The sequence below is a fragment of the Triturus cristatus genome, chromosome 9 (genome assembly GCF_964204655.1).
Source record: "Triturus cristatus chromosome 9, aTriCri1.1, whole genome shotgun sequence".
Taxonomy (NCBI): Eukaryota; Metazoa; Chordata; class Amphibia; order Caudata; family Salamandridae; genus Triturus; species Triturus cristatus.
This window is the reverse complement of record NC_140592.1, coordinates 240,363,907-240,376,293: the sequence shown is the minus strand read 5'-3', so window position 1 is coordinate 240,376,293 and position 12,387 is coordinate 240,363,907. Positions and strand designations below refer to the sequence as shown.

Here is a 12,387-nt window from a genome sequence, read left to right as displayed (position 1 = left end):
TGACCCGATCACTAAAAACATCAAATGAATTCTTATGCATGAGGGGCAAGAATGTAGAGACTGGACGAAATGCACTTGGTGCTGATTTATTTACACATAAAACTTGACTGACTATAGGTGTTTCCTCAGGGCTAGTCTCATGTGCTAGATCATACAGTGTCTGTAAGCCAGGAATATCTTTAACTTGCAGGGAACCATCAGAGTAACACCGGAAGTGATATTGATTGATTTACCAGTAAATGAATTCAATTGAAAATGTTTGATGAGTTTAACTTTTCTGATAAATTTGAAAACATCTATCCGTGCCCGATTGTATGAAAAACGATTTTTTGGACAGAATGACCGCCCCAATGACAGAAGTTGTTCTTCGGATTTAGATACTATTGTGTCAGTCAAGTTAATAACGGTATTTTCAGTATTCCTTATTATTTTTTCCAGGTCCTCTTTACATTGCCTCTGGATGAAGTTTTGCCGGTGCCTGACCCTCCTCTCCCTCCTCTGTTTGTTGGTCTCCTTGCGCATACTGAGGTTTGCGGGGGCGCAAGGTATACCTCCGGTCCTCGCTCACAAAATTTAATTCCTCTGCAAGTGTAAAATTTGATAGCTCAGATGTACTAGGACCTGAAGTACCGGGTCCATTGTCTTCTGAGTCACTGTTGGATGTTAAGGAGGCAGAGTCAGAATCACCTACTAGCAGCCTTGTCTCATTCTCACAGGTAACTTGTTTACTCTTTGAGGTGCCTCCGGTTAATGCCTGTCTTTTATAGTTGTCATATTTACGGGCAAAAGTAAATATTCTTCCGGTAGCGTAATCATTCTGGTCTTGTGCAAACTTAAAGATTTTACGTTCCTTAATTACTTCCTCATGTTTTTTAATGCGAATATCGATTTCTTTTCTGCTTTTAGTGATGAAGTCCGTATCACCTGTAGCATCTAGTAAGCCAATAATACGCTCAATTTCAACCAGGAGAGCATTGCGATCAATTTCAGCATATTTGATCAGAATATGTATCATGTTCATAGACGATTTTAAATTATTCTCAGCCCATTCTTTTAACATTAGAGGGTTTGGGTTTTCGAAAGTTGGAGCAATTAATACTCGTAGCCCCCTCGGGACTCGGTTGGCATCTCTGTATTTTTCTAACGATTTCTTCTCCCACCATTTAGAAAGTTCATTTCTGAGCAATTTCTCAAGTGTTTTGAAAAGAGTTTTAACATCATTGCTATGAGCATCAGTATTAGCTGTACGTGGCTCAGTTGTGACTGCTGGAAGATTCGAAAAAAGGGCCTCCGCCTCTGTTTCTCTGTCGCGGATTGCATCGTTGGAAAACATCATGCTGTTATCTTATGATACTGAATAAGTAGATATGGTATAATACTGCTTTGAACAGGTCCGTTGCATTACAATAATGGAGTTAATCCCGTAACCCGCTGATTACTCATATATCACCCAAAACGGGGGTTGCCTCACCGGAATTAAAGCTGCAGAATTCCTCGATCCTCCGATCAACAGACTCCGCAGCCAAACGCCGTCGGGCCGCTCCCCGGATACCGGTGATTGCTTCGTGGATGTAGCGGGGGGGCACATATCTATATCTATATCTATACAAAAGCAATACACCACTACGCCTGATATATATGTCAGGCGTAGTGGTGTATTGCTTTTGTAAATCAGTCATCGTGACCAGAAGTTTGCAGATGAAAACGTTGTCACAAATGGCTGTGTTTTTCCTACTCATTTTCATTATTTCAACAGTCAGTTTCTTGGGAAAACCTTGAGGGATCTACACAAATACCCCCTTGCTGAAATCTGAATGTTTTTCCACTACATGCTAGAAATAGGTTGATAGCACAAACATGATGAAAAACGGACTACCTCTTAGAAGAATGTCAACCTGTGGAGATTTTTTATTATTCAGCTCGGCTCGTTTCAGAAAGCTGGGAAAATGGTGAGTTTTGCACAGCAAACCTTTGGTTGATGCCCTTTTATGGAAAAGACATAAAAAATCACTTACTTGGCAGCATTCCCACCCCCCTTTCTCAAAAAAAGAAATGCACCTACATTTTGGCTAATTTCTCAGTCCAGTGAAGTTGGGGGGGGGGGGAGGGGGGGGAAAGAGGGCGCAAATTCGCCATTGATACCTTACGTGGAAAAAAAGTTATGGGACCTAGGCGCAAAGCACTCCAAATATCCAAAAACGAACTCAGCACTGGGGTGGAAAAGCCTCAGCAGTGAAGGGGTTACGGTTAATAAAAAAACATCAAGTGTATAAAAAGGTACATTTATATAGGAAATAATACATGTTAAAAAACATCTGTGTAGTAGAACTTATATTATGTACCAATTGAAAGTGAGAGAGAAAAAAAAGAGAGAGAGAGAGAGAGAGAGAGAGAGAGAGAGAGAGAGAGAGAGAGAGAGAGAGAGAGAGAGAGAGAGAGAGAGAGAGAGAGAGCATCTTGTTAGGAAAATTATGTTTTAATTTTCGAGATTACAAAAGGCAGGAACAATTTAACCTTAAAGCCCTAGGCCAAACCAGAAAAGAAAACTAATCAGTACCGGAATGCTTGGAGGTGCACATTCTAAGCTGCACCGCCACCCATTAAGAGCAGTTGGTACATAATATGACAGTCCTATTAACAGCACACATATTATTCACTATTTATAAATTGATCACACCTACGTTTCAAATAATTTTATAATAAATGGTGCAAGAAATTCTTCGGGAAAATATACTGGGCCATTAAAAACACAGAAATGTGCCAAGATCCGTTAAGATGTGCAGCATTCTCGCTTGATAGAGCATCTCTCGATGGACTGTACTGTGGATTAGGCAAGTTTTTCAAACTGTATAATGATGCAGAGCACTTTCAACACAGGTAAGACGCCTAACTTTACTATGTATTTATTATCTATGGTAGAGATGCACACTATTAAATATAGATAGCAGAAACAAAAAACAGTTGTCTGATAAAAATAGGTTTTGTTTACACAAAGAACTACAAATTCTCGCAAAATGTTTGACAACGTACACGCAAGCTTGCCATCACATTTCCTGGTGTTGTTCTTCTACAATCATATCCTACTAAACCACGGATATTTCGAGAGGGGAGTGCTGTGGCACTGCTGGAAAACAATAATTAACCTGTGGGATCTCACACGATTCTGGATCAATGGCACTTATGCCCAGCTACTAAATCTTTGGTGTACCGCATTGTTTCAAAAATGAGGAGTAACAGAGATATTCTTTACCCACTGATGAGTGATCTAGCAATCGGAATATTAACTCAATGCTTGTTCAGGCTAACACAAGTCAAGTCAGCAATCCGGAGCATCTTGAAAGGTCATCTCTAAAAACAGCTTAGCATTAAGGCTTTATGGTCCTCATAACAATTGGCCTCTTAATTATGACGGGTCCCATATTAGTCATGAAATTCTCAGTAATTCCACAGCTTTGTTTATTTTCACGTGGAAATTTCAGCTATTAAAAGCAGCCTAAATCTGTGTGTAAATCCAGGGGAAATAAATTATTACCAGACCTGGAATTACCAAGTGCTCTGGTAATTCCTCTTTTCTAAGGTGACCCTCAGGGTACAAATCTGTATTGGTCGAGAGTTTCCCCACCATCCGAGATACAGGTTATTGGTAACTCCGTGGGTGAGGAAAGTCCAGTCCATTTTCCAGGCCACTTATAATGAAGGTCCAGTTTATCCCCAGAAGACTACTCTGCAGGGTCACTTCTCAACAACTTTTAACTCTGGTCTAAACTTTTGCACACACATGGAAATCACAGGCCACCTAGGACTTGTAAGACATCCTAAGGTCAGATGTTAAGGTAATCAAGGACGGACGGGGAGACACACACGGACGGGGTCACGCACACACACGGACACCCACAGACGGGGACACAGACACACACACACACACACACAATGAACAGGTTACTATTTTGACATTTACCATGTGGGAACTCTACAACTTAATTAAGGGAGACTCAATTCTAAACCCATACACAGCTATTCATACTTAAAACTAGCTCTCATGTACAGGATCATATGTGATTTACACTGTGAGATCCCCATGCTGGTTGAAAAGGCCACCATAATGTCCACCAGACAAGCATAGCAATAGTAAAATGAAGATTATGATGAAGATACTCAATTTACCATTTTAATACACATCTACACACGCTTGGCCAAATTAGGTGTGAAGGAGGTAATTTAAAAAAGACAGGTGGTAGGTGGACATATTAAGTAGCATGTTGTTGTTAGGCATTAACAAACATTAGAATTAACTTGCCTTTCTCATCAGAAGATGAAAAAGAAACATTAGAAAGAACAACGCTTTTTATTCCCTTTGGAACATCATATGTGGTTTTCCCATTAACATTTCCCGTTGCCAGGTAAGGCTCACTGTTCAACCGTTGGGAGCCAACCTATTTAGAATTCTGAGCTTTCCAAGTGAAAAATATGTTAATCTCAGTTTCCTATAAGTAATGATTGATTCAAGGTAGGAGGGGCATGGGTGGTTCATTGCTTTGTCTTCGAATAAGAACCTTCATAGAATCCAAAAACAAAGCAGACCTTTACCAGTGATGTCTCTGCAGACTTCTCTGAACAATAAAGGCGTCTGATGAATTCGGAATCGGAGGACCCATCGCACTTCTCAAATACACACTCTGGGCTCGATGAAGCAAAACTGCCAGCGGACTTTCTCCAACTCTTGAACAAAAGCTTGGCTTAGTGGTTGGACACTGAGATGTAGAGGTGGAGGAGGCATTCAAAATGGAAAAGGAACAAATTGGTTTGGGTTGCTCATCTCAGTAGTATGGGCTATGAGACTGCCACTCTCTGCCACTGGAAATAAGCTACACCCAACTGACAAGCCCCAGTTAGGGCACAAACAGCCTTGGGTTGCTTATGTTTTTCAGGTGCACTGTTGCTATTACAGAAGGGTAAAGATTGATTTGCATATGACTGGACCCAAACTGAGGTGGTATGATGGGCAAAAGAATGATAGGTTGGAATGCTATCCCAAGCAATTGACCGTGGTTAGACAAATTACAAACATTCCTCCCATCAATGTTGGGTGTTTGCTGTAACTTCAAACCTTTCTACATGTTCTCCTTTTGCTGGACGTGTGAGTGAGAGTGAGTGAGAGAGAGATCTGGTACCCATAACAATAATAGCAGTCTAAAATTACTATATGGAACAAATGTTCTGTCACAATCTAATGCCTGGTTATCTCTAGCAGTGATGGTGAGGGGCCCCCAGGCGAACAAGGTTACAACAGTATACTTTGGTGCCATATGAAAAGAGCAGCAATCAACTAACTTAAAGGTCATTTTGTTTGCACAGACATGTGCAAAAGCTATCTCCCAATCAAACCAACAGTCGGCTTAAATTTTTTTTAACTACAGTACTTTTCATGCTCAACTGAAGGCAAGACATTTCATAGTGTCTTGCCACAAGGACGGTCATGCGTATTTACATGAAATGCTTATGTTGGAGAAATTAATTGCAATCTTGGAAGTGGTGGCTCTTACCACATTGACTGCTAAGTCAGGGTCAGTCGCTTATTTAGATATGAGGGGAGTTCTCACCAGTTATTTTGTGGATTTGCCACTTATACATTTCGCTTTTATCCATCTCTCTCCCATCATGCACAGGTATGAGGTATCCTACACCTACTTCAACTTGTATAATTCCTATTTACTTCTTAACTTATACAAAGATTTCTTGTATTGGACTGCACTGCATTTACCTTTGCTTTCTTGTCTGGAGACATGCGTTATACTCTGTTTAACTAAGTAGCTTTGGCTAGAAAGTTATTATTTACAGAACAATTGTAAAAAGAAAACTGTACAATGGGTAAAAAGAGCACTCATCGAGTACGCAGCAAAATAGACAGACAGATGCCCAAGTATAACTAGATGATCAAATACTTGCCTTTTCCCCCACCAATATTGTTATATGGTTTTAGTTTTCAAGTATGATAAGGTGGGCAAAATTTAGGTGACAACTTCTGCTGTGTGCTAATATGAGAAAGTTACACACAAAAAACAAATCATGAAGGTGCATCATAGGTATGCTGAAATCTACTGGGAGAAGTTGGACCCCTGAAAAGGAATATCAAAACGACTCTTGAGCCATTAACCCATCAAATTTCACCTAGAAGTTCTCTTCTGCAGAAAGGATGGAATGAGAACGTGTCAAAGACTGGACAGAGCTCAACTCGGACAACAGGGAAGGCAATATGGAGGTGAAAGCATACAGTGTCAGAAGGTTCCTCCTGTTAAAGAGATTCCCGAGCCATTTCTTCCTTTTGGGAGAAGCCCACAAACAGACTCCACAGTCTTGGGGAAAGTGAAGCGCAGATCTACAATGCCACTGCATGGTTCAGTGAGCTCAAAACCCCGTTATGGCACTTGTGTGGTGAGACGGAGTATTTTTTCAAAACCAGCCCTTGGTATTGCACACTGAAAACTGCCTGCTAAAGTTTAGAGAACTATATAAACCTCTTCACATGCCGGTAAGAGTTCCAGCTTCTGCATGGTTTTGGTTAGCACCAGAACAACGTTTTACTGGATAAGAGCTCTCTATAAATCACAAACTGTTTATAACAGTTGCACATGCACAAGTTCTGGGCACCACAGTAAACTATAACTGGTCAATTTCTGTGGTGTTTTAGTTTAAAATGTTAGGTTTTAACTGACATTTCCACCCAAACTATACTGTAACTTTAATATTTGTTTTTTCAGTGAATTTACGATTTGTTTTTAAATGTAAAGTAAGGCACTGTTACCATTCTCAACTATAACATCACTTTAACCTTTGGTTCTTCAGTCAATTTCTAGTTTTTCTTTTCACGTAATGTAAGATTTTATAACCATACTCTCATCATCCCCCACCCCCATGGGCAGACAACCTCCAACGAACACCCACCATTTTTTATTTTTTTTCCCGGACTTTTTGGAGTCCTGTGGCACTGCGGCAACCCTAAAATTCATCTTTTTTTTCCATTGTTGGCGAGAGAATTCCTATTAAACCCCTACTCAAGGGCCATGGTAAACCTAACCTGCCCCCTTGTATTTTTTTAACATTTTCAAGACACTGAGACGAACTCTCCGTGTCTTGTAATGGCGGCTGCAACATTTCTTCTGTTGTTGCAGCCCGCTAATCAGGGAGCTCACTCCATGTCCCATGGGACATCTCAGTCCCATGGGAGCGAAATGACTGATGGGAGAAAGAGCCTGCTTGGCCATTCACAACCCTCTATTTTTTAAATTCCTAGTCCTGCTCGACTCCTGAGGGACCCCTGTGGAACCAGCTGTCAATATATTTCTATTTTTTCAACCATAATCTCTCCAAAACTACTGATCAAGTTTAAACTAAATCACAAAAATCTATTTTTTTCTGGCTAAAGATCAAGCTTCCTGCCAAATTTGGTGCAGTTTTGTTCAGCCACCTTTTCTGTATAATTGTCTAATTTTCTCTACTGAAATTGCACGGGGAAATTACATTTTGAGACATCCCTTTTTCTCAGCCCTCACCCTTGACAGATCACCCCGACATTTTCCAATAAAGAGCAGAATGGATTAACTGTCTGTTTGGGATAGGTGTGTGAAGATTCATCAAATGGCACCAAAGTAATTAGCATAACAAAAAACGCTCTTCCTATGGAAAAATATAACTGCACTGTAAAGACCACCACTGTGCAATATATAACAAAACAGTATTTTCGGCTCATACCAATTTGTGTGTAAACTGTCAAAAGGTAAAGTTATGCAAGTAAAACCTAATTGGAATAATGATAAGAATGGAGTGCAACTCAAGTTAATAATGTAAACATTAATGTTCTCAACAACAAATTATGTCTGCTGTCAATGGGCTAGTGTAGCATTTGGACGACAGATGCACTACATGAAAGATTCACTTTATTGTCTTATTATTTTCCAGCTTACCATACTCCTCTGGAACCTGCATGCCAAAGAGCCCAAGGTTCTTCAAACCATCTAATGTTTCTTGAGGGATTTTAGCATCATGATCGATCTTCTTCGAGTCAACTGAAAATAAAAACATTTTGAGGAAATATGAAAAATGATGTATGTATTAATTATCTTCAACCTTACATCCGCTACATATAACAAGCATTTGCAATGCAATAGGTCTCGCATTTGAGAGAGTTTGAGCTATTGGCATTGAAAATGACAATGCCTTTTATGTATATGTTTTAAGAACTTGCAAGCGGTCATAAACACGCACTTTTCTACTTATAGTCGTTGCTTACGAGAACCAAGTCTGGCAGCAACTGCGCCTCGTTTACTGCCAGACTTGCATGTCATAAGCAAGGACTGCAAGTACAAAGTGCTATTTACGCACCGCTTTCAGGTTTTCAAAACACATAAATAAAAGGTACTGTCATTTACAATGCCAATAGCTCAAACTCTCACAAATGCGAGACCTACTGCATTGCAAATGCTTGTTCTTTCTGTAGTTCTCTCATCTGACTTTGGACCTTTTCACGGGTGCTGCTGGATGGGGCGAAGTGTTCATTCCACGCTCCAGAATTAACAATACTGGGTGTTATCTCCAGGGGTGCGAATTAATGGAGCTTGTAGGTTGTACCTTGGGAGTCCCTGAATAATTCTTCATCTCCCCTGCAGTTTGGCCCAATGATTTGAATGAGGAAGCATGACAGGTCCACATTATATCCATGGGCATTGTAAGCTCCAGTGGTTACCGGTCCCATAGGGCACTGCTGGGTACATGTAATGAGGCTGGTAGTCATCTAGTAGAGAGACAGCGCGAGAAGACCAATTACACTTTGAGTATCATTCTTCTGTCTCCTCTTTCTTTTCTCTGTCAGAAGAACTTCCATTTCCAACTTCTCTGTTGCTCAGATGCCACAAGGTCTATTTTTAGATACATCAACTGTTGTCGTTTCTGTTTAAAGGCAGGCTTTAATTACTCTAACATAGCAAATGTAACTATTACCAGAATTAACAATAAAAAACTTGTGATCTGTCCCCCACACACCAATAAATTTCACCTCCCCAAAAAGGCAAAAAATGTATTTCTTTTGTCATATATAGTGACCACTGGAGCTGGGGCAAGGGAGGATTTTGTCGAGCAGGAGGCAAAAGCCTCCATGAACAATATGAACATTCTATCTGCGGGTACCAGGACTTAGGCCCCAATGCAGATCCGTGAAGCTAACATCATTCTCGGGACGATAAAAGAAAATTATTTTTTGAACTGTCCATAAAATGAATGTCTAATTCTGCTCCCTGTGCATAATCGCCTGCTATTTAGTATTCAGCAAACTTCGCTCCTGCTTTTAATCTGCTAAAGTTTTTAAATGTGAACTCATCATTAGTTAATCCCCGTCACTGCACAGTGGGAGCCCTACCTCATTAAGCATCGCATTCGTTTAGAATAACTGCCTTTTAGCCCTGTTGTATCAGAAAGTCAAAGGGACTTAGAACAGGCGCATTGATCTTGTGAAATTGTCGTCCAAAACGTAAAAGATACATATTACTGATGGTGAATAACTACGAAAATACATTACAGCATAGACTGCTAATTAAAAATATTTTTCTTTATTTTCGAGCGGCGCGCCCCAGTAATTTTCTGCACCTGTTATCAACAGCCTGAACGAAAGCTATTTTCCTGTAATCAGCTCCCTTGAGTCCGAGCGCTGAATATGTACGGGGAATAAGTGCGCTCTGTTGTACTGCAAACTAACAGATTTGCAGGGCCTCAACTCCAGCCTGGCCTGCAGCAGCGCCATCTAAACTACACAAATCTACATTATTCTGCCGTGGTAAGGTGGGAGTCGTATGTATACAGACATTCTGAGCACGCGCTGGGGGCTTGAAAGAAATGATCCACAGGCCTGACTGTCCCAAGAAATGACCCACAGGCCTGACTGTCCCACTTTCCTCGTTCACAAACAAAAATAGTTGGGAGCACAACAACCCTCTGACCCACCTTGAACAAAACGCGACCTTAGATTTACTTACCAGACGTGGGATGTATTATCACCACCACATGTTTTGTTCACAGAAGAGCCACATTTCAAGGACTGTCGATGAAACACGTGGCATAGTTTATGAGTCGATCTTATCAGACAAAGGTTATTCCGAGTCCCTGGTCTTTGTAAACACTTTCTAACAATCCGTCAGATTTACAACTTTGGTACCGGCAGGAAAAGTCCTTGCGAATTATTAACACTGCATTTTCATTTTACAAAAATACGAACAAGCACGCGAGTGGTGCGTGCGCGCGTGCCACAGCGAGACATGTGGTTTCAATTATCGCGCTCGTGTCTGGGCACGATAATTGAAACCACATGGCGGCGGTGTGGGTAACCGACACCAATAGGGCATGGGCGGAGCAATGCGCCCGCCTTTGGCCAATTGCGTGCTGTCTTTGTTAAAAAGACGCACGCAAAGGCCAATAGCATGGCCCAAAAGGAAAAGCACATGCACGAGCGTGTGCTATTCCTAGGTCAGTTTTGAAACCCCCTACAAGAGGTCTCTCGCTGCACGATCAGTGCTGCGCACTGCAACGCTAGGCGCGAGACCTAAAAACAGCACAATTATGAGCAGAGAAAAGAAAGAAACATACACAATTATACCAAACAAAAGTACGAGATGGCAGCTATGCTGAAACCAATGGTAAACTAATTGTAATCATGACATTTTATTTTAATGACTTTATAATATGGTGATTTTACTAAGAAAGGGTACGCCTCTAGGATTATATATGCCATTTGTTAAATATGAAATGCTGCAAAAAGGACTTGCTACACACTGACATTTTTCATAACATGAAAACAAGTGTTTACATAACAAAATATTCCCATTTTCAATTGTGAAAGATGGATTCAAGCCTGTGGGCAAAAGGCTAAAATAATTTGATCTAAACAGTAACAAAAGTGCAACATGAATATGGCAACAACGTTTTTAATAAAGTCTATTTAAGAGTATATTTATAAATATGGGGAGGTGCGGGGAAGAAACTTGCACATACTGTCCAAGGAAAGACCGGCAGCACCCATTCAATAGGTGGACCAGCCATAAAGCCATACCATAAAGCAACCGGTAGCATACGACTCACAACCCATGCTGGGACTTTAGTCTGCAGATCATCAAAGTCCCCAAAAAACCTAATACGATACTTGCTGGAGGATGTAAATATGTTGAAACATATCAGACTTAATTGCCTTCTCTTTACTTTAACTTGTCACCAACCAAATAACCACTCCCCAGACTTACTCAGACACCACCATTAGATTTTAATCCCTCCAAGCCACACAGGAAAAAAAACAAAAGAAAAACAGTGATAAGCCTGAAAGGGCCTGTGGTAGATGCCCATTCTGTTATTCACACCACATTTGAAATCCAAGATGAATGGGAAGAGTTTGATCTACATTTCATCACTGAGCCATAGATCACCCAATCTGCTTCTGCCTTAATTGGTTCTCGCGGGCATTAAAATCTAATCAAATCTACCTTTCCGATAGAAGTGATTTACATATCATTATTTGTGAATATCATGCTATAATTTAATTGTTACCATGCAATGCTATTGGCATACCTGAGCGGATCTGGAATAAATTAATGTAACTGAAAATTAAGCGGATTGTGTAGGATCACCAGGGCCATTACTGGTTTTATGTTTCTACTGAGCAATGTGTTAGGGACTAACAGAAGCAAATCCCAAGAAAGGATATACATCTCGAATGTAAACATTTTTGTCACATAAAACATCTCCATTGATCGGCAATTATATCTGGCACACTAATACAATGACTGCATTATAGGTCTGGACCTGGAGGAAATTTGGGGGTAAAGGCATGAGGGGTACACCTAAGGTATGCCAACCTAGTAACGCTATTTATTTCCTGTCCGAACTGCCAAAAACGTTTACTCTACCATCAACTGTGAAAAATAGCATTCTTCTAATGGATGGGGGCAGTGTAATTAAGGGCATTTCACAAAAATATCCCATCTAAGACAACCCTAATGTCTGTGTGTGCAGCTTACTTTTCTCTTTTCCTGAGCACCAGCAAGGTGCAAACCTTTCATAGGACACCATTATCCTTCTTTGGCTTCTCAAGTTACTCTTCATCTGCCTTTGGAGCCTCTCTTCGTAATGTCAATCAAACAGTGTTGGCCAGGACCTTTTCCACCCATTATTTGCAGTTAACAGCTGTTGATTCCCCTTAATCAAACCTCTTGTGGGTATGTGTGCACCCTGATGCTCTTTATCCGTGGTACTCGTTGCTCAGGGGTCTCGAGATAGCCATTGCTCTGTTTCCATAACATAACACTCTGAATTCCTGTGGGAGGTGACCTATGGATCCACAGTCCTATGTGCACT

General features: G+C 40.7%; 1 protein-coding gene across 1 annotated transcript in view; it reads right to left on the bottom strand.

Moving 5' to 3' along the window:
* The window catches only part of ACAD9 (acyl-CoA dehydrogenase family member 9), a 344,154-nt gene that overhangs the window by 267,004 nt on the left and 64,763 nt on the right, over nt 1-12,387 (bottom strand). Inside the window, exon 3 of the mRNA XM_085624840.1 lies at nt 7,962-8,063. Coding sequence (XP_085480966.1) covers nt 7,962-8,063 — 102 coding nt within the window. The remainder of the gene's footprint in view (nt 1-7,961; nt 8,064-12,387) is intronic.